Below are 24,824 nucleotides of genomic sequence, written 5' to 3' on the forward strand. Positions count from 1 at the left end.
CCACCCGCCGTCGGGCGGCGCCTGCGCAGTAGTGGCGGCGGCTCAGAGGGAGGGAGCGGGCCGGGGGAAGGGGGGGGGGGTGTGCTTTCGCCGCCCGTAGGCCTGCCCCCGGTAACCGGCAGAGCACTCTCTTCACCAAAAAAAAATAATTTTAAAATAAAAGCCCTTATGGTTTAAAATCCGTATGCGAAACGTTGGGGTTTCATTGCCCGTTTCTCGCCTCTCATCTCCCCGTACCCACCCCCCCCCCCGCCCCAGGGGCCCCCTCGCAGGACAAAGCGTGTGGGGAGACGAAAAGGCTCCGTCGGGCAGAAAACCCGCAACACCGGCGAGGCGGCTCACGGCGATCGCCTTCCTCCGTGCGGAGCCCCAACCCGCACAGGCCCCGGGGCGGTGGGAACGAGCCGGGCGGTCTGAGCGAGGTTGGCGGGGAGGCGGTTTCCAGCCGGACGCTTTTGTACCGCGGGACGGCGGCCATGGCGGCCGCCGCGGCCTGAGGGGGAACGAGGCGGCGGCTGACGGGGCGCGCGGGCCCGCCATGTTCTCCAGGGCGTTCCGGGTGAGATCCAACACCGCCATCAAAGGGTCCGACCGGTGAGTGCTGGGCCGGAGCACACCCCGCCGCGCCGAGGACGGGGAGGCCCGCAGGCGGGAGGCCGGGGGCTCGGCTGAGGGGAACGGCTCGATCCCGCTGCCGGGCCGGCCCTCGGCGTCGGTCTGGGGCGAGGGCAGCGGCTCTGCCCCCGCGGAGAGGCGGGGAGGGGGGCCCGGGGCAGGCGGGGAGCTGCGGCTGCTTTCGCCTGGTTCGTGTGGTAAACTCGAACGCTTGAAGGTGCTGCCCTCCTTAAACTAGGCTTAAATGAACGGTTTCGTCCAGGCCTAGGTGATCCTTCTTTACTTTTATGTTCTCGCGTAGCCGTGCTAGGCCGGCTTGCCGATCTGTGAATGGCCACGCAAACCCGCCTTGTGCCGGTCACCGTGTCTTAAACGTCAGTTAAAAATGGGGGGAGAGGGAAATCTGGCTGCACCCCTGCTCCTCCGTGCTGGAGCTGCGGGAAGCTGTAGGCGACAGGCTGGGCCGAGCGAGCCTGACACCCCCAGATCTGTGCTCAGGAGATCAGGGCAGTTGTGAAACCACAGTGCGAAACGGGGGCGAAGACAGCAACAGGAGCTGTAAGCAGGTGTTTAAGGAAGAATACGAGCAGGGCCAGCATATTTGGACTTTTCCCGGTATTCTTCCAGCATGCAACTATCTCATTTGTAAAACCAGACACAAATGCTTCAGATTGTCTTCCGTGAAAAAGTGGGAATTGTGTGAACAGCCAACAAAATAGTAACTACTGATCTAGGAATTATTTTGAGGGAGGCATGGTCTAGACAGGTTTGTAACACGCTTACAACTTTATCATTACAGGAGAAAACTACGAACCGATGTTGCGGCAGCTTTTCCCAACCTTAGTGCTGAACAATTGACTGAGTTTATTCCAAACAAGGAAGAGCTTAATGTCATCAAAATATACTCTCACAAAGGGGAGGCCGTCACTGTTTACATGAATAACAGGAACCCAATACTGTTTGAAATTGAGAAAGCTCTGTATCCAACAGGTATGGGCAGTGGACTAGAATAATCCTCCCTCTGTACTTACTGGGCACCAGCTTTCCCCCAAAAGATTTCCTTGTCTCTGTCTTAAGTACCTATCGCTATTGTATCGGTATATTTCATAATCTTTAGCGCATTTATTCTGCCAGCACCTTTGCGACATCGGTGGCATTTCTGGATTCTTTCTGCAAAAAGGCAACTGTCGCACTCAGAGGTTAAAAGACTTGTTTCCTGGTTTCTAAGTCATAGTTTAGCATCTTAGCCCCTTTTCTCTCTTTTGTCCACTGCAAGGTGTAATTCCCAAAAGCATGATGTCCACTTCCAGGCAGCCCTGGAATTAGGCAATTGCTCTGATATTCTATGCTTTTATTTTTCCCATACCCAGCAATTCTCCCCTGTTAGAGTGGCATTTTAGTGCCAAGTGTCCTTGATTTAAGGAAAATAATGCAAACATTTATCTATATCCTTTATAATAATTCACAGGGGCTTGAATTAACTAGGAGTTTATTTTTCTCCATCACATCTACTAATTATTGTAGGGTTGTTCTCACTTCAGATTTCTTGGTTACCTGAGTAACAGGGGAGTGCTTAGTTGTGGTTAGTGTTGTACTGCTTAGTCTTAAAGATGGGAAGAAGCAACAGCTAGAGAAGGTTTTAATGATGCATCTTTAAATTTGATTCTGTTTTGGGACAGTGTACACTCTGTGGGTCTACCCAGATCTTCTCCCTGCTTTTTCAACATGGCCCCCTGTGCTACAGAAACTAGCAGGAGGAGCAGGTAAGAGGACTAGAACTTTGTCACATTGCACTGCAAAAAGGAATTGCCTTCAGGGCTTCTTTGATGTTATCTTGCCCAGTGGCAAAAATGTACCTGAAACAAAGAAGTATAAAGAATACGTACTCAAAAGTAGTCATGGTGATGTCCTAAAAAGGAAAATAAATTAGCTGTAAAAAAAGTCTGTGAATGAAACAAAGCAGGTCAAGCTGTTTAAATGCAGTAACCTGTTCAATGTGGGAGTCTCAGACTTGGAAATGTCTTCTCAGGGTGATAAGCCAGTCTGAATTGGGACACAGAACTGCCTGTGTCATTGGTCTGTCTTTTTTGTAACTTTCCTTGAGCAGCTGAGTTTCTTTGCTGCCACCCTGCTTCCTGTCAATTCAGAGGTGAACTAGCTTATCCTATGGATAAGAAGTGAGTTTATATTGGAACCTACAATTGTAATCGCTGTCAGGTAAATGGTGGATTGTGCAGGTGAGGTTGGATTTGAATTCCTGGATTACTGGCTCTACGACCTAATTATGGATCAAGACTAAAAAGAAAGGATTCTATTTTCTGGAACCTGCTTTGGACGCAGTTCAGACTCATGAGAATCAGGTCTTTATAAAGTTTAAATTGCTGAACTGCTCAACCAGAAAAAGATTAAATTGCAGCCACTGGGGCCTTAGTCTGTAAATGGAAGTGTACGTGTAGGAAGAGATGTCTTTTTTCCATTACACAGTATCTAAAGTAGAACTCAAGGCTCTCTGTTTACTTTGTTTGCTTTTGGGGAAATAAAGGGCTTGAATGTGTAGCTGTGATAGACATCTGAGCAAGCCTTGCTGCTGGCTTGTAGTGACCTAGTTTCTGGGAAGAAAAAGTCTTGCTAATGGGGGAAGAGGGCTAATTGATGAAAGAGGGCTGCGGGTCATTCATCTCCCATGGCAACCAGGCTACCTCTGGGTACGATCCAAAGATAAGAAGCTGGCCACGGAGACAATGGCCAACAAAGGCAGAGAGGAGAGGTAGAGCCACATCTCAGAAAGAAGAGGAAAGGCATGAGACTATCCAGTGCTGGAGACGTGGAGGGAGGGAGGGAGCAGATTTAGGGACCATTCAGTTACAAAGAGGAGCATCAAAATAGTGCTATCCGTGAAGTCAAATATTTAATGTCTGCCCTGGTTATGTACATAATATACACATGCTACTTACCTTGTCACGTTAAGGTCTTTATGTGATTTCTGTCCTCAGAGATGTGGAGCCTTGATTGCAATTGCAGAGTTCATTCTAGATTTGCTGAAAGTAGTTGTGACAGTGAATGGGAGGAAAAATATTGTTGGCTTCTTCAGCATACACATTAAATCTATGATGCTGAGAAAAAAGTGAGATGCCTTCAAAACCAAACCATGGAATACAGGTCAGTCCATGAGACTGCAAGCTCTAGACAATTACAGCTGCTATAAGGGAGAGCAGATGCTCTTTAAGTAATTTGGTGATGACGTGGTGCCATATGTGCGGCATGGAAGACTGTTCTTTACTCACATGCCAGTCTATTCATCCCAGGTATGGAAAGCAGAAGGAAGCACACAACAAGTTGTACTGTTTCTGTCCAGATTAGCAAGGAGATGGTTAAGGCTGCTTCCTCTTGCTAAGGAGAGTTTACAGCTGAGTGCAAGCAGCTATTGTGTCAGATCAGGAGGGTTGGGTCGGCAGTGGCAAATTTTGGGCAATTCTCTCTTTAGGGAGAGAGCTACTGGGATAACCTGCCCCTGGGACAGCAAGAGTGAAGGGTCATTCCAGACACATGTCCTTGTTCCTTTCTTTTTCCATGTCATTAATGAAAAGTAATGCTGTCTAGGCTGGGAGCTCATACCTTTCTGTTAAAAACAGTACTCCCTTCGGGCCTGACAATGCAAGGGGCTGAGCATGCTTAGCTCCTCTGCAATTTTTTGGGATGTGCCCAGCACCCTTGTGAACTGGATCCCTTACTCCACAGGGTGGTAGTAAGATGTGCTGCCTTACTAGGAGAAACAGAGAATCATGTTTTATCTGGCATGTGCTCAGCTATTAACAGGCTTGTGTTTTTGCTGAGTAACAGGAGGGATGGGGGTGGAGGAGGTAGTGGCTGAGTCTTTCATTGAGAAATGGATGTGCTTTATTCTTTTCTTTAGATCTGATGCTGCCAGGAGTTGTAGTGCCATCTTCTGGCTTTCCTCAAGTAGAGCGGGGCACGGTCTGTGCTGTCACCCTCTTGGGAAACAGGTACAGAGGATTCTTTATTCATACCTTTTCTTAGAAACTAAAAATGAAATGAAGCTATTTTTTACAGGAAGACTCTGGGGGGTTTGAGGAAATAAAAGCAGAATTGTTCTTGTGCATTTGATGCGCTGTGGGCCTAAACAATGGAAAATACAGCAGGAAAAAAAATCCACTGACGTTTCTGAGTTAGGATATATTTGAGCTCGGGCAGACAGCTTTGCAAATTGGTTCTTTTGGACCTGCGGGGGCACAACTGGTAGATTTGTTTTGAAAGAGTAATTTTTTAAACAAAAGATTGTATTCTACACAGTTGTCTTTTTGCCCATGTGGAAATTCAGAGTGAGGGAGCAGTGCTAAAGCTGTTGGGTTTTTTCCCCACTACTAGTCTCTTTTGGCAGTGCATATGCTTCTTGTAGTTTATTAAAGCAAAGAATGCATCACTGCACAACCTTCACTTCAGTATCACAGCTGCACATATCCTTGGGATTCTTTGGAAGACTTTACATACCAGAAAGATGGGACAAAACCAGAAAATACCTAGGTGCTTTAAAAAATGCAGGTGTTAAAGAACAAGGACATTGCAAGAGAAATTCGGTATATCACAATGGCTCAGTCTGTCTAAGTAGTACAGTGTATGTGTGCTGTAACACTCCCTTCTTTTCCCAGAGCTCCAGTAGCAGTTGCATTTGCCACTATGTCCACTGCGGAGATGCTGGCTGCTGGAATGAAAGGGAAGGGCTTTGCTGTGTTGCACACTTACATGGATCACCTCTGGTGGGTATATTTGCCAGGCATTTGGTAAAATGTGTAACAAGTCTCATGTGTTTACTAAAACCAACATCTGTGCCCCAGTAGGTTTAATCTGTTAGTTCAACATATTGAGTTATTTTGGTACAGTTTAGATACGACCATTATTAAGGTTTCGGCTACATGGTGTTGATGGCTACATTTTTCTGACAGAGCTGGTGTCTGTCCTGACATCTATACATATCGGAAATAGATATATAAAATAACTTATTTGATTCAGTTCCTTCAACCTGAGTGTAATTATTATAGAAATGAAGCTAGAACATCCCTGTTATTCTGATTTTAGAAAATTTTGTCTATCAAAAGTGAACTTTGAATGACTTTTGCTTAAAAACAGTCAACTGTGCCAGTCTCAACCAAATAAATGAGTTGCTCTGCATTTGGATTCAACTAGTCTGCTCGGTTTTAACTTAAGATTCATGGAGGGAACATGGAGTTTATGGAGAAAGATGAGTTAAAAATACATTTTAGGGTTTTGAGAATGTGGAAAAAGATCCATGCAGCTGCCCGTGCCTTTTATCATGGTGACATTTGTTCATTGTCCTGTGGGTTTCAAAGCAGTAAACAGAAAGCTATGTTATGCTTTTTCTTCCTTTTCTAGGGAATATGGTGACAAATCTTATCCTCCTACTTTAGCTCCCTTGGTAACAGATTCTGCTGAAAAGGAGAGTGCTGAAGATGAGGAAGAGGTGGAGGGGAAAGAGCCTGTCATCAGCTTCTCCACTGACCCACTGCAGCATGTGGACATTGGTGATTTGAGCCTGAAGGGGCGAGACAGTTGTACAATACTGTTGGGAAAGGAGGAACTCGATGAGAAAAGAGCTGCAGAAACAGCTGAAGATGCCAACACAGAGGTTCAGCAGGAAGCTGAAGACAGTAGGACTCCACAAGGTATTTTTGCATACAAATGAAACCAAACTATGTCCCTTTGGTTTGCTGAAGCCTGTACCCACAACCTAGATTACTGTGCATTCTAGACAGCTCACTGTGAGAATGAGGTAGAGACAGTTCTGTGTGGTCTGAAGGAACTGCGTGCTGTGTTCTGAAAGACAGACTACTCACGGCTTGTCTTTTTTTTTTTCCCTGCAGAGCAAATGGATGCGTTATTTAATCAGTGTTTTTTTCATGCCTTAAAATGCAAAGTAAAGAAGTCGGATCTCCCTCTGCTCACCAGCACGTTTCTACGCAGCCATATGTTCTCATGCTGGTATGTGGTAAGAAGATTGTCTTTGGATTTGCATGCTGGGTTTTTGTCTTTAAAACTGTGGAGATCAAGTGTGATATTTAGGATGAAGTTTTTGACTCAAAAATAAAATTCAGTCCTTACCTAAGGTTACCTGGGATTATGCTCACTTCTTACATCAAGTGCTTTGATGTGAGGATTGTCCAGAGCAGGATATGCACTTGGTAGCTAACCTGAGTTGGCTGACGTTTGTTTCAAGATCATTTAGTCACTTGCATGGCTGTTTGCCTATCCATAGGAACATTAGCACTAGTTTCGCCATCATATTCTATTTGTTAGCTTGTTTGAAGTAATTCTTTCTCTGTATGATTTGTATTTCCACTGTTAAGAAACTTCTAGCATAAGTAGCAAGATTTAAGAAGAAATGAAGGGTGACTTATAACTAACGAACTTTTAAAAAATCCATTTATAGCCCTGCTGGACAACAATTGGACATAAAGAAATCAAGCTACAAGAAGGTGAGATTTTTCCGTCATTTTTTTGCATTAATTTAAATAAGGTATGGAAGGAGAGAAAAAGTTTGAACTTGTAATTGTTCAAGTGTTAGTAAAACAAACATAAACAAAAAGCCCAGAAGCTGTTATTAAAAGTGAAGTTCTTTTTCTCAACTCTCTTCTCCTGTGGGATCCAGGGAGAAAAGTCATTGTCCTGAAAACATGAGCATTGATCTGCTTTGAATGCAGCTGATGCTATCTGCCGCTATATACTGCGATAGCTATTAAAGGGTTCTGATCTTGTTGGACAGTGCAATTGCAAGAAGAGGCCATTCCTTTCTAAAGCTGTTAATGAACAAAAGTGAAGAGAAAAGAGACAATATCGTCCCTGTTGTGTAGATGACAAGGAAAGACAAAGTGCATTGCCAAAGATCTCCCAGTAATTCACGTGAGATGTACTGTGATTTGGCTAAGAAAGTCGCAGAACAAACAGATGGCAGACCTACAAAAGGAACGCTTGCTTTTACTCTGTTTTAGAGCCAGAGGTACTCACTGCTCCTTAGCAATTGCTGTGTTTAGAGAAGCAAAGGTGGTGGTGGTGGGGTTGTTTTGGTTTTGTTTGTTTTGTTTTTTTTTTAAAAAAAGGGGTTTCTGATTTAGCAAGTAACTTTAGGGCAGTCAGAAACACATGAACAGGAATTTTAAATGCTTGACTCCACATTTCTGATTGTTGCTTCCTTCAGTTCTCTAAATTCCTGCAATGTATGCAGCACCAGAAGATCTTACAAGTGAAGGAGCTGAACAAAGGTGTGGAGAGCATCGTGGAAGTGGACTGGAAACATCCAGAGTACGTAGAATATTGTAGTCTTTAAAAGAGCTGGTAGTCTCTGAAAGAAGGGTGTGGAATCTGCTACTTCCAGCTTTATTACCTATACTCTACTTGAATTCCTGTTCTGAATAGCTGTAGCAGCCCTCATTTCCTAATCTTAATGTGCTATGGAGGGGTTTTATACCCTGCTTCTGTACAACATTGCTTATGTTTCCTGCTCTTGTGAAGTTCTTCCAGGTAAACTATATTCTTCCTTCTTTACTCAGTGGCACTGAGCATGCTTAAAGTCTAATGACAGTGTTGTGATCTCCACAACACTTTCTTTCTTGTCAGTTGTCCATTCATCCATAGAACTTAAGATCAAAAAGTACTGTTAAAAGATCTGAAAGTTGCAAGTGGCTCTTTATCTTTGTAGTGGGTGTACAAATTTTCCATAGAAATGGCTTTGAAATCGTTAAGGAGGATTCAATTAATTGCAAATTTGTTGCAGTGTTAGCATGACAATTTCTGGCATCCAGTTTGGATACTAATAAAAGAGTTACAGTATCAAGCCTGTTAGCAGTCACTAAAAAGTACATTCCTTTGACAGTGTCTTGATAGTTTGTGTGAGTTTGTTGTTGTTGGGGAAGGGAGGCGAGAAGCTTTGAAACCCACCAGGCAGTTTTCAATCTATTTAACAGTGACTATAATGGTATGACTGTTTTATGCCCTCCAAGTTTAAGCAGGTCTCCCCCTCTCCATTCCATCTATGTGCTGGGACAACTCATTGTTCAGCTTTGAAGTGAACTTACCTGTCTGAACAATAACTCCAGTAAAAAGATGACTGCTGCTGAACAAATGCTCATGAAACTACAGTCTCAGAATGTCATACAGGATCAAATCAAGCACTTTGCAAATCAGAAGCCAAAGTTATAATCTAAAAAAAAAAAAAATTCCTGTTTTCCATTACACATATTGATTTGCAGAAATACTCTTACCCTTTCAGTTACTTATTACCCAATTCCTTTATTGGTGTTTCTATTATCTTTCTAAGGTTTAGCAGATACCTCACATCCTACTTGTTCCTTCTGCATATTGGCACGTTAGCTCTCTCTTGAAATTTCCCAGCGCGCCTGAGGCTTCCTCTTCTGTAACATCTCCTTGGCAACTAATGGAGTGGAGAATATTTCTGTAGATAGAAGCATATCTTCTGCATTTGGAAAGAAGCAGAATTACTTTGACTTTTTGCATTAACTTTTCTCTCATTAAACTTGGCCTTATCATTAGGAGACAGGCATATTCAAACTCAGTTTGTCAATTCTCTTGCCTGCGAGCATAGAATCTGCAGCTCTGGTCAATGAAATGAGACTCCAGCTCCTGCAGTGATACAGTTCTTACCCCTCTCTTCCAGAATTGCCTTTTTTCAGTGACCACTAAAGAATCATTGTACATTTGTGGAGAGTACAGTTGGGTCTTTTTAATTTAATTCTAGCAATTCTACGGAATGGGGCAGCATCCTTTGAATTATGGCAGTTGTCTTTAATTACGATAATCAAATATGCCTAGAATAGGTGGAGAGATTAACTTTTTCCCATCATATAGGGCTTTACTCAGAGCGAAAAGTGTTTAATATCAGCTGAGTTAAGGTGCTTATTTATCTGTATCTTCTTTGAAGTGTGTACAAGAACAAATCTAGTAATTGTAGCTAACGCTTCAAAATACTGTTCTTTCACCATGTTCTTTAATCCAGAGACACAGGCCCCCCACTGCAATGGAATGCATTTGGAGGAACTGACATACTATACAACAGACCAGAAAGCATTTTGTGCAACTCTGCTAGGTTTTAGTTTCTCAGTGAAATGGAAGTGCTAAGTTTCAATCCCTTTCACTCATGCCAAATAATTCTCGTTTCAGCATTAAAGCATTTGCAGTACCCGAAGGATTTTCTTCAGCCTCTGCTGCCCAAGACAGCAAGAATGAAGACAGAGAGAAAGTGTACCATGCTCCTGAAATCATTCCGCTTTATGGGGTCTCAACAAAAATGATCCCACTCTTTCAGGAATCTGGACACAGGTAAGCACTAGAAAAGTACAAAAAAACCCCATTGTTACGCAAAGAGAGAGACTAACAAACCTATACTGCTACCATTTTGTTAGCCCTTATCGGAGGGCCCTGCAATGCTGTCAGGAAAGGTGATGGGAATCAAGAATATATTCATTGCTTCACAAAGGGAAGAAAGAGAAGAGGCTGTGACAACTGCATTCAGCAAGTACTCACATCACTTCTCCCACAGCTAAGGAGGTGATAGCTCAAGTGTCAAAATTGATATATTTTACTTGGATTGTCTTAATTTGCCATTGGGTAAGGCATATTCTGCCCACCTACAGTATGGTTTACTGAAAAGAGGATGCTCAGATAATTTAAAGAACTCACTTGCCTCCTTGTGCCCTAATCTTGTCTGTTTTGATGTAGTTTAGATAGCACTCAGTGGCAGCCTTTCTCCAGCTGAGCACTTTTGTACATTATCCACTGTCCCCTGAAGTTAGGGGTGCCATTAGGGTCATCCTCCCAAACTAGGTTCCCAGAACCAAGAGTTTTAGAGTCTCTGTAATTACTGCTGTGAGCCTTTTATCTGGTATACAGCAGCTGAGGTGTAATAAGAAATCACTCCCTAGCAGATGTGTTTCAATATTGAGCTGTTGCTACCAAATGTTGTCAGGGTAGTTGGTGTCTTCTGTCTTAACGACAGAACCCAACACCTAACAAAGTAGTAAGTGAAAAAGTTTTCCTTCTCTTTAGAAAAGGCAGCATCCTCTCAAGCAGTGAGGTGAGAAACATCATCATTAACTATGTGAAGACTAATGAGTTGGTTGATGAAACAAACAAAAAGTAAGTAGACATGGAAGTTGTCCTACCCTGCTTCCACAGGAGATGCTGAAGTTAGAGGAAAAAAGTGAACTTGTTCCCTTCTAACTAATGCGTGTTTTTGTTTTGTAGCTTTGTAAAGGTGAATGCCATTCTGTGCGACTGCCTGTTAGATAAATCAGAACAAGATGAAATCTCAAAACTTAAATGGGATGACCTCTTGAGCAGGTGACTTTTCCCACCGTAGCATTTCAGTATTACACAGATATATAGCATGCAACTCAAAGCCACATGTTATTGGAGCTACCCAAGTTGTAACTTCCTACTGGTAATAAAACAAAAAATATCCAGAGACCTTCACTTGAAGGATCTCTCATTCTCCACCACTTAACAAGCACCTAGCATTAACTGTTGTCATTAGGGTTTTTTCTTTTACCTGCTAACCACTTACTGGGCAAGGCTTCCTAAAGAAAAAGTGCCTGGTTTTGTGTATAATCTGTATGTACATATTTATAAAGCTATCCTTTTCAATAGATAGCTGAACACGCCCTTTTTAGGCCATGCTCATCATCCTGCTCTTTATGTACAGGACAACTTCTGCATTTACAACTTAAACCCACCTTCTAGATCCAAGAGGCCTGAGTATCTGACACAAGACCCTTGCTTCCATATACTGAAAAACTTTGCCTAAATATCCCCAATGTATTTCTTACCTTGAGCTTCTTCCTCACACAGTGCTTCCACAGCACCTCCAGCAGCTTCTTTTATTTCTGAAGCCAAGTTTGCTCATGGGACAGTAACACAGTTTATGCTGAAATTTAAACTGAAGTTGCTTCACCTGTCTGTGAACAATACAACTGAACAATAGCTTAAAGACAAAATTAAAGAAGGTTTTCCTCTACAAGACCCAATTTATAAAATTTTACCAGTAACAGTCTAAGCTATAATTTTTGCAAGTCAGACTAGCTTTCTTTGTAGTCAGTCCCTTTCTTTAAATAATAGCTAGGATGCAAATCTTTGCATGAGATCATCATGCATTATCTTCTTAAGATACAAATTTTTCTCACATGCAGAATCTTGGCTTTCATGTAGTCTCAAAAACCTGTGAGAGGCTGCAGTGGAAAAGCAGAGTTAACATCAGCCTTGCAGTACTGTATAGACTAATTGGATGTATAAACTTTGTTCAGGTGCCTTGAACGACTGCAGCCCTTACACCAGGTAACATTTTTTGGACAAGAACCTATTGTGAGGAAAGGAAATATTGAGGCCATCGACATAACCATAGCACAGAGATCATCAAATAAAAAGGTAAAAAGAAAACTAAAATTATGGGGTTTGAGCAGAAGCCCAGATTCTGAGAGCAGCTTTGGCAGCTCGTTTTTCTGGGATGAATGAGACATGACTTGCTAATACCTACAGCAGTGATGTTTGCAATAATTATTAAAACCTGTAGGTGACAATTATCAAGAACCTTGAGCTGTATGGTCTAGACCCACAGTGTGTGGCCAACATTCTGCAACAGAAAGTACAAGCCAGTGCCACCATCACCCCAGTACCAGGAACAAAAGACAGAGTTCAGGTCCAGATCCAAGGCAACCAAATCCATCATCTGGCCAAGATGCTGCTAGGTAAGTCGATTCTGGAACTGGGCTGGGACTGGTTACAGCAAGATAACAGATTTTAATTCTTGAGCTCTGAATATTTACCTGAAGTGAACTCTTGGTTATGTTGCAGAAGAATACCAGCTACCTCGGAAATATATTCAAGGCCTTGAGAAGGCTCCAAAGCTTGGCCGGAGGAAGTAAGAGAAAAATCTACTGTAAGAATTACTCAGATCTCATTATTTATAGAAGTGTTCTGCCAACAAATCAAGTATAATGTACAGGCCCTATTCATTCAAAAATGAGTCCTGGATGTTTACAAGGTCTAGGATTCACCCAAATAATAATATTGCTCCAGCTGTCCATTTTTCATAAAAATAAAAAGCTGAATAAACCCCCTAGCATTATCCTCTTCCATGTATTTTCTAGAATTTCCTAATGGTGCACTAGTTTTCTGGCTACAGTAGCTTTTGGCTCGTTTAATATTTTGCTAAAAGATGCAAAGCAAGAGGCATGGTAGTAGAACGTCCACTAAAATGCAAGCAAGTATATTCCAACACATTGTTCTAGAACAGTCCAGTGTGTTGTGCCATAGGTTGTGTATGTCAGAAGTAAAACCCACTTGGTTTTAGATTTTATCCTTTTAAACATTTCCAGATATTAGCATCAGACATTCCAGCACTGAGAATGAACTCTGTTAGCTGGATTTTTATGGTTTATATTACTTTTATATATAATAAATACATTTTAATGTATGACATGAACTGTAATTTATCACAGGTAGACATGGGTAGCAGTTCTGTCAAATCCAGCTAAAATATTAAGAGACGATTACGGAATACTTTGGTCAGGTTTCACAGGGGTAGATGTTCCGTACCTCTTTCTTTAGCTGAAGCTTAAACACTTTACAGTAGGGTTAAGAAATTTAAATTAACTTCTAGGAAGGATTCCTGTCTTTTCCCTTTAGACTTAATACATGAAAGTTCCATAGGAGGGCGCCAGAAAAGGAAGTTAAAGAGATTTCTTTACTGACAGTTTTATTACCATTGTCTTTTACATTGTCTGCATATGAACAAGTAGTTTCAGAACCTTCAAAAAAGCTGGAAGTGAGACATTTTTTAAAAATGCCATAGAATTACTAGGGAGTAGTAAAAATAAATTACAGCATTGCAAAAATGCATTTCACTTTGCCATAGAAGCTTTACTATTCCATTCTATACACATTATTTTACATGTTTTACAATAGACATGAAAAATAAATTCACACGAACTAGGCAAGACAATATACTAACCAAAGGCACTGCCAACAGTATTTTGCGCTTAAGGAAGGGGCCAATACTTCTATCCTAGCCACAGCTCAACTGACCATTGAGAATTTGAGTTACAAGATCTACCAATTCTTCAAATGCCCCATATCTCGTCAAAACAAAAGAAACAGCCCTCCTCTTTGCAGGAGATTTTCAGCAGCATTCACGGTAATTGCATAAGAAGCCATGCCTTCTACAAAATGTCAAAGACATGCTGGGTTCCAGGAAGGGAGAGGGAGACAGTCACCAAAACTCTAGTAGAAAACAACAAGAAAAAAAGAAAACTTTACAACTTTTAGCCAGAAAGATAAGGGATTTAAAAACAAGCATCTGGATCTTACTTCTCAGAACCAATGGCAGTTTTTACAGTGTTCTTCCTCTTGACTGAACAGAAGTATTTATACAGTGCTTTCAAGACTCAAAGCACTAGATAAATGTTATTTAAATTACTTCACAAGTGCATGGTGAAGTAATAAGTATTCTTGTAAATGGACAAACAGCCCCAGAGCATGAAAATTGTTGCTCTATGTGGGCTGCCGCCACATTGTTAAAGGTCATCTGGGTGTAGAGTACAGTACAGCTGGGAGGCCTGTCCTGCACCGCGTGCCAGAGGCCATAGCCCTGTTAGCAAACCCTTTTATACTACTGACTAAAACATGAGCTGGAACTAAGCTTGCAGAAAGTGGCATTTATACAAACCAAGGGGCTTTAAGTGATGCTCTTACTCTAGTTTATAAACAAACATACTCAAGTACAAATCTGAAAAAAAAAAAAAAATCCCAAGCAGTCACCTTCAAGAAAGAAACAAAACAGTTCCTTGTCCCTCTATGGACAAAAGCAGCCTCATCACAGCAGTACTTTAGGGGGACAGGACTGACAAGGCCTCTCGACAAAAGCCCCTTCCAACTTCCTCCTTAGCCCAAAATGCAAAGTTTTCACACCTAAGGAAAAAAAAAGGCACTGAGGTAAATTTTAGACTCTTCCACATTGTCTCTGTGGTAACTGTTACCCAATAACCTGTTGCCTCCCTTCCCACTTCACGCAGGTGGGATCACAGCAGTCTACAGTGAGCTCAAAGGGCCGCTTGTTCATCAAGTCAGTATGAAACCCTTTCACATGCTCCATCTGCATCTAGCTAGTATTAATGTTCCATTTTCTCTTTATGCTTTGTTGTGGTGTCCTGTGTAAACAGAGGGAAGACTGAACCTGGCTGTGTGCAGCGTGCTCGGTACAAAGCACTGAGAGTAAACATGGGGACCATCCTCTCTCAGACTGGCATCCCTGGAGCCTTCAGTGATCACTGCATGGCCTCAGCAAGATCAGGGTCTCTGGTTAGAGCTATGGCAGTGACCGAGGCTCCAGCTCCAGGATTTTTATGAAGGATGCACAGTGCATGCATTGGAGACGTGGGAGCCCTGAGAGAGGGAGAGAGACTTCTGTCCTCTCCTAGCTCCATGTAGAGAGCAAAACCTGGTGACCATCCTGGACAAGCAGGCAGAGCACCGATTGCGAGTGGGGAGGGAGGGAAGGAGAACATGACATGTACGGAGTGGCACAGGGCAGGAGAGAATGGTGTGTCATGGACAGGAGCGGTAGGAAAGCAGCACAAGGAGGGTTAGCAGGAGGAAGCATAGCATGAGAGAGTGGTGGGCGGAAAGCATCCGAGTCTAATAGTTACCTTACTCTTCCTGGTGCTAAGGTTTTCCCACACAGGCAGCCTGCGGTGCCACCTCCACACCCTGGCCCTGGTTGGAGCTCCTCTCCCTCAGTGCCAGACCCGTTCATAGCTCAAAATCGGTTTGATTTATGAAAGGGATTTTGAGTTTTCCTGCGTTCATCTGTTGGATATGTATTGCTAAACGTTCAATATCGAACCATTGGCCTGTGCCCCAACCATCATCTTTACACTTTTCAAACAGAATTTCTTAAAACATAGGTCCCAATTCCTATAGAGCAGAAAAGTGGTAAAACACTGGCTCAGCTAAGCATCAGGGGTATTTGCTTTAACTGATATCTGTTTTCAAAATTGGAAGTTAAATAGAATCAAAATGGATGACTTCTCCTGGAATTAATATTACCAAGTTTCAGTAATACTTACTAACAGACTGTTTGGGTGTTGCAGCTGCCTTGGTGTCATAACTTGACATTGCCTTGGCTATCTTAGCCCTGAACAAGTCCGTCCGGCATTGCTTACAGCTGCAACACCCACGTGGTTTGGTGCAACAACCTCCTCCACTTTATCTGCTGCTTCCTGTGCTCTACTTATGAAATGAGAACTCGGCCACGTGGGCACACGCAATGAGCCACAGCACCTCCGAACAAGAACAAGCAAGTTGCTGGGAGGAGTGTGAACAGCAAGTGTTACCCTGCTCAAAACATTAGCCAGTAGATGTTCCTGTTGGGCTTAACACCAAGCATTTTCCATGAAGCTTCTCCATCTGATGGTACAGCTGAAAAGCAAACCAGCAGCTGTGTTTGGTTTGTTGACGGGCACAGTTTTAAAACAGGCTTCCTGTTCTTTGACTGGCTCTGGTCCTGGGATAAGAGGTTTCAGAAGAAGAAAATGCAATACGCTCATTTTATGGGTGCTGTGAGCCAGTCCTTAATGGAAGGATGAAGGGGGAGAGTGACTACTATAAGGTGTCCTGAGAAGTGTCTTTTCATTTTAAAAATAATATCTAGCTTAGTCTGATGACCAGTGCCTCCTGAAGGGTTATCCAGGCTTGCCTCTGGCTTCTTTCAAGGTCTGTTGCAGTCTCTGTTTAAACTTCTCGTACTTCCTTTGCACTTGCTGGATTTTGTCCTTTTCTTCTTTGTCCAGTATCATCAAGAAGTTCTGTAGCTCTGGGATGGAGAATGCGTCCCACTGCAAAAAGAGCAGAAGCAGAGGGCAAGTAAGCACACACCATTCACTTTACTGCTTTTGTGGGGGTTTTCGCCTGAATCTGCAAAGAGGAACAATAAAAGGCATTTAAACATGGATCTGATCTCCAGATAGCTTAATCTCACAGCCTCATATGAGAGGAACAGGATAATGGGCTACACCATAAAGGACCATCTCAGTCCTGAGCCCCTCAGACTGTAGATTTAATAGAAATCATCTTTACTCAGGTGAATTAAAGCTCCCGCTGCAAGGAATGACACAGCTACCTAAGGAATTGAAAAATATATGGGAGTAACTGATGTGACATTCACCTGCACTTCTTGTCACGAAGGGGGAGCGAGGTCCCAGCAGGCAATGCTAGCCAGCAGGAGCCAGTTCTCTTTATTTTATTGCAAAATTATCAAAACTGTTTGAGCTTCAGTAAAGCTCGTGGCATGGGGCGCCAGCAGACAGGCTGCTCCAGCTGTCACCTACAAGAGCGTCGGGCTGACAGCAAGGAACAGGCAGGCCACAGGCTGGTGATTGCAATCACTTAATAAATACTGCTTTATGTCTGCTCAGCACTGCCGTGGGAAGCCGGCATTCCTGCGGCATCCTTACCAACTGCAGTCCCGCTCCTCTGGCAGCACGGCACGTTCTGAACCACCCCGCGGCACGGAGCCGCTCCCGGCATGGGAGGCAGAATCCCACAGGATGCAGAAGCTCTCAACATTTGCCTTCACTGTGGTGGGGAGCATTATTGCAACCAAAAACTGCTTGCGAATTTATTACCTGAGTGTCCCTGGCTTCTACTTAAATTAGTGGATTACTTACAACAGTGTTTAGCTAATCTAATTATTGAGGATTAACTCTGGGGTGGCATCGCTTGGTTCTGTAAACAGATTATAGGTTGGCCATCAAAACTGACCTCAGCATTTTCACAGCTCAAGTTTATTTTTTTTAAAGATCAACATAATTTAGGAGCAATAAATGACCAAACTTTTTTTTTTTTTTAAAGTAAGGTACAACCAGTCCATTCAGCTGGTAATTTAAGTTTGGAGAAAAGCTGGTATCACACTCAGTATTTTAGAAGGCAAACCTATTAGAGGGAAACAGCCTTGCTTGTGTCGCACCACTTCACCCGTGCTGCCTCTGCCATACATCTCCCAGCTCCGCAATGCTGCCACACGCTCCACAACGCTCTTAACGTTCATGTAAAAACCAAGAGAAAGAGTCACCGACATACCTCAACTTCCCCTGTTTCATTTTCCTTCAGCACGAAACTGAGCACATCTGTATCAGGACCTGCCAGCAGCCGGAGGTACAGGGGGTACTCGGTGAGAGGGAGCTTCTGGAAGAGCACTAAAAGGGGACAGCAGACATCAACAGTGAGATCTTGGCTGCCAGGGCAGACAAAAGCTCAGCAGGTCAACTGGAGCATATAAAAGCAGTTCATGCTGCTCAGAATCATAGTGGAAGCAGCTGAGTCTCTAACGCAGATCTGCAAGGATCTCTGTTACAGTCTTAGGTGGCTTCAGCCCCCTTCTGAAAACTAGTAATTCCCTGTTAACTTAAGCAGCATCACCTCCTGTGGAGGTCCAGCCATTTATTCATCTGAAATTTAGACACTTCCTACCTGCCACATCACTGAGTCCTAGAAGAATGCTTTGGGTTCGTTTCTGCAACACAAAATAGTAAGCAAACCCGATCAGCCGCAGGAAAGCTGGTGGGTCTGAGCGTACAAACTCACCTTGCCCATCTTTCCGCATCTCCTTGAAAAGTGCAAACTTCTGAGGATTATCCACCACCATGAATTTCTTCAGGAGCCCCTGGATCACCTCGCTCACCGTGGTCGTGCTGCTGATGTGGAGCTGCTTGATGGCATCCAGCGGCAAGTAGAACGAGGTTCTCTTGTCCGTCATGTCGGCCAGGTTCACCTCCTTGAGGGCATCGTAGATGGACTGCGGCCGGATCCCTGCCGGTACCGTCACGGGGCGGCGCAGTTTCAAATGCACTTTAATGAAACCTGTGTACGTCCCATCGTCGTTCTAAAGCAAAGGAGAGGGGGTCAGGCTCCAGGGAGCCTTTCCAGTTCTTCCCCCCACCCCCCCCACCCCCACTACAAGGGGCTTTCTGGTCTACAGTGCTGCAGCCTGCAGGGTGACTGCAGGACTTTCCACCCCTCAGTACTGCTAGGAGTTTGAGGGTTTGTTATTAATCACATTAAAAGTAACCAGTAATTTCAGGTTAGTCACTATTGATTTTCTCCCGTTCCTTCCACTTGGTAATGACTCATCCCTTCCTCGTGTCTATGCAATCTTGTCTTATTTAAAACCGACACTGCTACTAGTCAGCTATGGAAACCATTACATGTAATTTGTAGTTGCACTTAAGTGAGGATTTGAAACCTCTGGGAAGGTCTCTACCCTCATGTTCAGCAGGATCTCCCAACCATATTCCTCACGTTTCATTCCCCACTTAGGGGATTCTCACATCAAGTAATAAATCATCATTCAAGATCAGCCTGTCTCCCAACAGGTCCCTTACCCTAGCCTCAGCTCTGCAAAAATGCAGAAATCGAAGAGAAAAGCCTGGCTCTGTACAGTCCATCTGCGGGTGCCAGGCAGGAACAAGCCAAGGGATCCACCTCAGGTGCCGGGAGCACTGGCCTGTGGTCCCACCAAAGGGCCACCACCAGCAGCTGAGCCCCGTTGAGTCCCAGGACTGTATTGAGTCCCAAGACTGTATTTTTGCTAAGCTTCAAGCAAAGTAACTCAAGAGTAACTATTTGGGTCCCAAATGACTCCTATAAGCCAAGGGCTGATAAAAATCAATGGGCAAGACATTCCAGCTGCAGTTACTGTGCAGCCTTCACAAAGGAAATGGTTGTAAGATCTACTATTTTAAATAAATTTCAGTTTATTTTCAGATGTTAGCAAGCACCAGGGAGTTACACAGCTGCTGTTCTTGGAAGTTCTACAATTTAATTATTTCACTCTTTAAGAAGCTTTTCCCCCCCTCTCTGTAAGATCCTGTGAAGCTTGTACCTTTGCAGTACTTCAGTTTGTAAAAGAGGTTATTTCCTTGTCTTCTCACCACATATCATCAAGGCTTTACTTACAGGTGGTGATAAGCAAGTCTGCAATCAAAGCTTCAAAATATAAGGCACCCACTGTGGTTCTTAGACCTCTGCTTAAGCAAGCCTGGCAGTGAAGAGGAGAAAAGCATCTCTTTTGAGAAAGGCTTTGTGTTTCTAAATACACTTTTTGTTTCTAAATCCACTTCACGACAGCTGCTGAACTGCAGTGTCGCAGCCTGAGTTTTACCATGACTCATCCCTGCTAGAGCAACATGGGCTCATCTATTTGTGGCAAGTCATTTGTAGCACACACTAGCCAGAAATTACTGTGCCAGCGTTCCCAGTCGAGATGGGATGGAGGCAGGGAAGGGTTACCTCAAGTGTCGGTGACTAACACTAAGGAAACCCAAGCAGGACAGAGCAGGTGAAAAAGCAGATCAGGTAAGGAAGATAAGAACATCTCAACAGCCACAAACCCTCTTGCCTTGGAGACACCTTCCTACAGGCTGGCTCAATTCACAGAGGAATTGAGGAACCAGCATCAGTCTTTCTGCATATTAGATAAACAGAGCCCCATACATACCAGCTTCATCAACAGGCAGTTGGTAACTTTTGCATTGTATTTTTCAATTTTCTGTTTGATCTCCTGGATGGTCGGAGGCTCAGGTTTTTCTTCTTCTACTGTTTGTGTTACATTCTGAAATCAGAAAAGACAGGCTTTAGCTGTTTTACGTATTGGGTAACACTGCATCTGTTCAGCTCTACTTTTTCTCGGGAAATGCAGGAACAAAGAGGCTGTGCAGATCCTGAGCTCACGCTAGCAGCAATGGCATAGGTGGAGATGGTCCCGACAGCCAAGAGGCAAAATGTGCAGGATGCCACGTCCCTGCCCCAAACCACCTCCATACACCAGTAACCAGTAGTGGAGGGTAACACAAAACCCACCAGTTAGTGGGACACTGAGGCACAGAGCAGTACAGACATCCCAGTACAAACCAGGGCAAAGAATCCAGCCTCTAAAACCTGCTTTCAAAAAAAAAAAAAAAAAAAGCCACTTGCACTTCCCAAGTGTTTCTTTGCTTCTTGCAATGCAGTTGGAAAAAAAAAAAAAAATCACGTCCTATTTCTAGTATTCGTGGCTCTGCCTACCCAAGCCAGGCACCCCCTTAAAAACCCAGGGTGCTCCTCAGCCAGCTTCCAGCAGGTTCACCCAGGCAGAACCTGAAGTTAAATCTCTGCTGGATTACTCCTCACTGCTCTTGTCCAAACCTTTGGAAATTATAGCTCAGGGCAGCAGAATCACACAAGCAGCAAGCCGGCTGCATGACTAATAAATCAGTCACTGCAAAACCAGTCAAGGCATCCCAGCCCATGTCAGAAACCATTCAGCGTCTGCCTGCGCGTGGGCTTGCTGGGAGGATGATGGCTGCTGCTTCTCGCTCAGGTTTTGGGGGATTTCCTTTTGGGAGGCAAAGTGACAGATTCGGCATGTAGGTGGGCTTTACTTGCAGGTCACACATGGAAATGTCGCTAATGAATAATGGGAAAACACGATCCTGTCATGGAGAGGCAGCTCATGGGAGCTTCCCATATGCAACCCAGGGTTTAGAGCTTTTAAGCAGAAAGACAATGAACAGGTTTGCGTAAAATGCCGGAGCAAAGCCCAGCACTGCTAGCAGCACGGGCTGAGCCGACTTGGGACTGGGGGAAGAGTCCAGGCCAGGAGGATGCTGCCGTGGGGTCAGAGCGGCTGCATGACCTGTGCTAGAAGGGAGCAGGACCAAGGTGCCCATTACAGGCCATCTAAAAGGGGAAAAGTAAGGTGCTTTCTGCAGAAGAGGGCCAGAACATGCATCTCTGGGATATGCTGGAAGAAAGCATGCAAACCACCGCCAAGCCCTGCCTGCCCTTGCGTCCCACTGCTCCTGCCCAGCCCCAGGGAGATGTCTCCGGCCACCCAACCTCCCTGCTCCCAGCCTCAAAGGCAGGCAACATGTTTGGCTCGCAGCAAGGCTCTTGGGACACCAGCCACCTTCCTCTGGGGACACGTGAGACAGGGAGAGAGCAGGAACAGTGTCGGGGGAGCCGGGAGGGAGGCTCTGACGAGGCAGCGGGAACATGCAGTTACGGGCGGTTTTCTGCAGAGAAGGTTTGTAGCAGCCTCGAGCGAGAGCCTGAGCCACGCTCCCACCTCCCATCTGCCCAAGTATCGTGGCACAGGCTGCAAAGGCTCACAGGCACCCTGGAAACGAAATGTCAGGATGCGATCCTCCACCATCGCGCCCAGCGTGACACGACAGCAGAGCCCAGACACGCTCAGGCACTGCGGGAACACAAGAACTGGCGAGCTCTTTTCCAAAAACTTGCTGGAAGGCAGGAAAGGATGTGCCAGCACTTACGGGCAGGGATTTTGTGTGTTCCCACCCTCAGAGTTCAAGTGCAGCCTCGGCAGAGCCCCTCGATGCTCCCAGGGCCGTCCCCAGGTGCCTGTGCTTTGTCTGCACCGTGGAGGGGAGGGAAACTCAGAGCACAAAGCTAAAGCTACTGAGCCACAGCCATGCTCCCAGCAGACAAGCAGCAAGTGCTTCTGGGGACACCCCCCTGCATCCCATCCCCGTCCCCTGGAGACTGTGTCAACAAGCCCAAAGCAGGTACTCGGGACAAAAGCACCCGCTCGCCTTCAGCATGCGTCTGGAGCAGTCTGCTGCAGAGTTAAAGGCTCCTGTAATCGTGAGATGGAAGCAAGGACTCATGTGACCCTGAAGTAAATTCAAATTCACAAGTGGGCTAAGAAAATCTATTAATAGAAATTAAACCCAGGGAGCTAAACGAACCCAGGAGTTCCCCGGCTGCATGGTAAAGCCCAGCAGCCACCTTTGGGTCTCCTCGTGGGAAATAACCTGCTGCAAGGACAGGACTGCACCGACTGCACCGCGGGTCTCTGCGGGCAGCCTGCGAGGACAGACAAATAACCTGCACCGACTGCACCGTGGGTCTCTGCGGGCAGCCCGCGAGGACAGCCGGCTGAGCAGCGTTCCCTGGGACGTACCGCAGCTGAACTCCTGCCCTAAGCATGTCTCCAGCCCAGGGACGCCGATCACGTCAAACCATGGTGTCAGACACAAACCAGCAGCAAGAATTGCAGCCTGCAGCAATACACGCTGTTCATCTCTTCGCACGATGGCTGGAGCTTTTCATCGGCTTCTTCAACCTCTGCCTCGCCAGCAGCAGGATGCCAGTCCGACAGTAGGATGCCGGTCCGACAGTGGCATTCAAGAAGCCTCGATGACTTTATTGCTGCAAGACCATTGGAAACTCCCTACGTGAGGCTGATCTTGTACTTCAAGCTTTGATGCCACTTTAGCCCAGGTTACCCAAAGCCCTTCAGTGGAGGGGCCTTCCGTCCAGCCGGGAGAGCAGGTCTCCTCTAAAGCACAGCCTTCAGCATCCCCAAATCCAAACCTGCTGCAAACAAGCCTGCGGGCCTCTTGGACTATGCTCAGTGGGCTGGATTTCCCAGCGCAATGCTCTGTTGCCTTTCCATAACTCACCACCTTCCCCGGAGACAGGCTGTGAATACATTTCGCCAGCGCTGCCTGAAACTGCGAGCAGCACTCCCATATTTTATGTGGGCTTGCTCAGAAGTTAGCATTAACGGAGAGCAGAAAGTGTGAAAGGATGTGCCATCAAGGCCGGTAAGGCTCAGAATGAAAACTGTAACCTCTAAGATGGAAAAAAAAGGGGAAAAAAGCAACTTTGGGAGCAAAGCCCATCTATTCCCAGGCAGCCCCACAGCATATGACACCAGGATGCAGCAAGCTGTAAATAAGCCAGTGTTGCCCCAGGCTACCCATGATATTTCTTTTAGAAGGAGAATCAAGTACAGGACAAACTGAAATCCTGGTTGCAATCTGGCAAGACTGCTACAGTCCTGGGACTCGAGAGCCCTGAATTCATTCAGGTGATTCCCAAGTGAGATTTCACAATTTCTGCTTGAGACTAGCAAACAGTACGGGACCTCTCAAAACACCAATCTGGAGCAGGAACCCAATGGAGGAACACTGACATTGTATTAGAGTCTCCTTGTTCAGTGCCTTAAGGAACTAAAGCAAAGCTTTCCTGGGGTATTTAAGAATTGCACATAAACATCCACTTATCATAATGGCAATTTCAACTCCCCAATTTCTCAAAGTCCTTAAGCACATGCTTCACTGCAGTGTATTGACTCCAATAGGTCTTACATGGCTGCACACAGGTGCCGGGCTGGCATGGGAGTCTTTGAAAATAAAGCCAAGGGTAGAGATTTTCAAAAGTAGCACTGGGGAAAACAAAAAACAAAAAAAAAAAAAAAGAAAAATGACAAAAACCTTCCCTTTAAGTTAACAGAAGCTGTGCACTCAGAAACCCTCCACTTCCTCATGTCACCCATTTCACAGCACTGGAGACAAGCACGGCTGTGCTGCCACCCACCAGGGCTGGACCCCACCCCAATCGCACAGTGAGCAAGTGCTCGGAGACCCCCCCGGACCATCCCCTCCTGCACGCAGGGAGACTTGTAGCTGCATGGCACAGCTGCAGCGGTAAGGCATGCTGTGCACGTACGCTACACTTCATCTGTGGCACAAACGCGAGCCGGTGCAGACCAGCATCCATCCAGACACGCACGGCAAAAGCAAACAGAGCGGCTCGGTCCCTTCCTGTCACTGCAATTTGCTTCTCCCCAGCGGAGCAAGACCCTCCCCTCTTGTGATGTTTCCAGCTGAGGAAAATAGCACATGCCGGCAATTAAGAGCTTTTGGAGCAGCACGTGTGCTGATGCCACCCGGTTTCCATGGAGGACGCACGATGCACCCAGGACGGCAGGAGCCTGGAGCGGTGCCGGTCCCCAGGGTTTTGCAGCAGGCACAAGGCAGATGCTAATTGCTTCATGCTCCAGGGAGCCCAAATCACTCGCAGAAAGAGGAGCAGGAAACCTGGCTCAGGAACACAGCGCTGGTGGCACCACGTCACAGGTCTCGCACCACGTCCCCGCACAACTCCATCAACAAACCGCCGCCCAGCCTTCGGCGCCCTGCCTTCCCCACGCGTGCATCTTGGCAGATCAGACGTACCCGCGGGTCTCTGGGCTTGCTCAGCCCCCCTGACTCCCCCAGCGCACCCAAATCCTGGCAAAACACTCGTAACCGCTCCAGTCTGGCAGA

The 24,824-nt window shown here is 45.4% G+C and overlaps 2 protein-coding genes across 5 annotated transcripts in view; one reads left to right on the top strand and one right to left on the bottom strand.

The window, feature by feature from the left end:
• Positions 1 to 262: 262 nt before the first annotated feature.
• Positions 263 to 16,175, top strand: EIF2D (eukaryotic translation initiation factor 2D). Of its 3 annotated transcripts, XM_049832036.1 has the most exons (16): positions 263 to 594; positions 1,415 to 1,605; positions 2,295 to 2,378; positions 4,529 to 4,619; positions 5,283 to 5,390; positions 6,025 to 6,314; positions 6,513 to 6,630; positions 7,079 to 7,124; positions 7,844 to 7,947; positions 9,823 to 9,981; positions 10,708 to 10,797; positions 10,906 to 11,001; positions 11,961 to 12,081; positions 12,227 to 12,401; positions 12,508 to 12,592; positions 14,874 to 16,175. In XM_049832036.1, exons 1-15 carry the CDS (start codon positions 539 to 541, stop codon positions 12,576 to 12,578), a joined length of 1,800 nt encoding a protein of 599 aa, XP_049687993.1. In that variant the 5' UTR covers positions 263 to 538; the 3' UTR covers positions 12,579 to 12,592; positions 14,874 to 16,175. The 3 variants fall into 3 exon arrangements, with proteins under 3 accessions (XP_049687993.1, XP_049687992.1, XP_049687994.1); XM_049832035.1 differs by lacking the exon at positions 14,874 to 16,175 and having other exon boundaries at positions 12,508 to 12,791; XM_049832037.1 differs by lacking the exons at positions 263 to 594; positions 1,415 to 1,605; positions 14,874 to 16,175 and adding an exon at positions 3,609 to 3,774 and having other exon boundaries at positions 12,508 to 12,791.
• Positions 16,176 to 16,394: 219 nt separating this feature from the next.
• RASSF5 (Ras association domain family member 5) overlaps positions 16,395 to 24,824 on the bottom strand; it is a 32,672-nt gene continuing 24,242 nt past the window's right edge. For both annotated transcript variants that reach the window (XM_049832038.1, XM_049832040.1), the window contains 4 exons: positions 20,207 to 20,320; positions 18,295 to 18,592; positions 17,791 to 17,906; positions 16,395 to 16,547 (listed from right to left, as the gene is read on the bottom strand). In XM_049832038.1, the coding sequence (XP_049687995.1) occupies positions 16,395 to 16,547; positions 17,791 to 17,906; positions 18,295 to 18,592; positions 20,207 to 20,320 (681 nt within the window). The remainder of the gene's footprint in view (positions 16,548 to 17,790; positions 17,907 to 18,294; positions 18,593 to 20,206; positions 20,321 to 24,824) is intronic.

This window comes from Accipiter gentilis, chromosome 29, assembly GCF_929443795.1.
Source record: "Accipiter gentilis chromosome 29, bAccGen1.1, whole genome shotgun sequence".
Lineage (NCBI taxonomy): Eukaryota > Metazoa > Chordata > Aves > Accipitriformes > Accipitridae > Astur > Astur gentilis.

Bases quoted from the DNA above. Each gene is read 5' to 3' on its own strand.
- EIF2D (XM_049832036.1), top strand. From the start codon at position 539: ATGTTCTCCAGGGCGTTCCGGGTGAGATCCAACACCGCCATCAAAGGG. The intron at 7,948-9,822 runs GTACGTAGAATA...TTCTCGTTTCAG, and splicing joins GTGGACTGGAAACATCCAGA to CATTAAAGCATTTGCAGTAC. The intron at 11,002-11,960 runs GTGACTTTTCCC...AACTTTGTTCAG, and splicing joins TGGGATGACCTCTTGAGCAG to GTGCCTTGAACGACTGCAGC.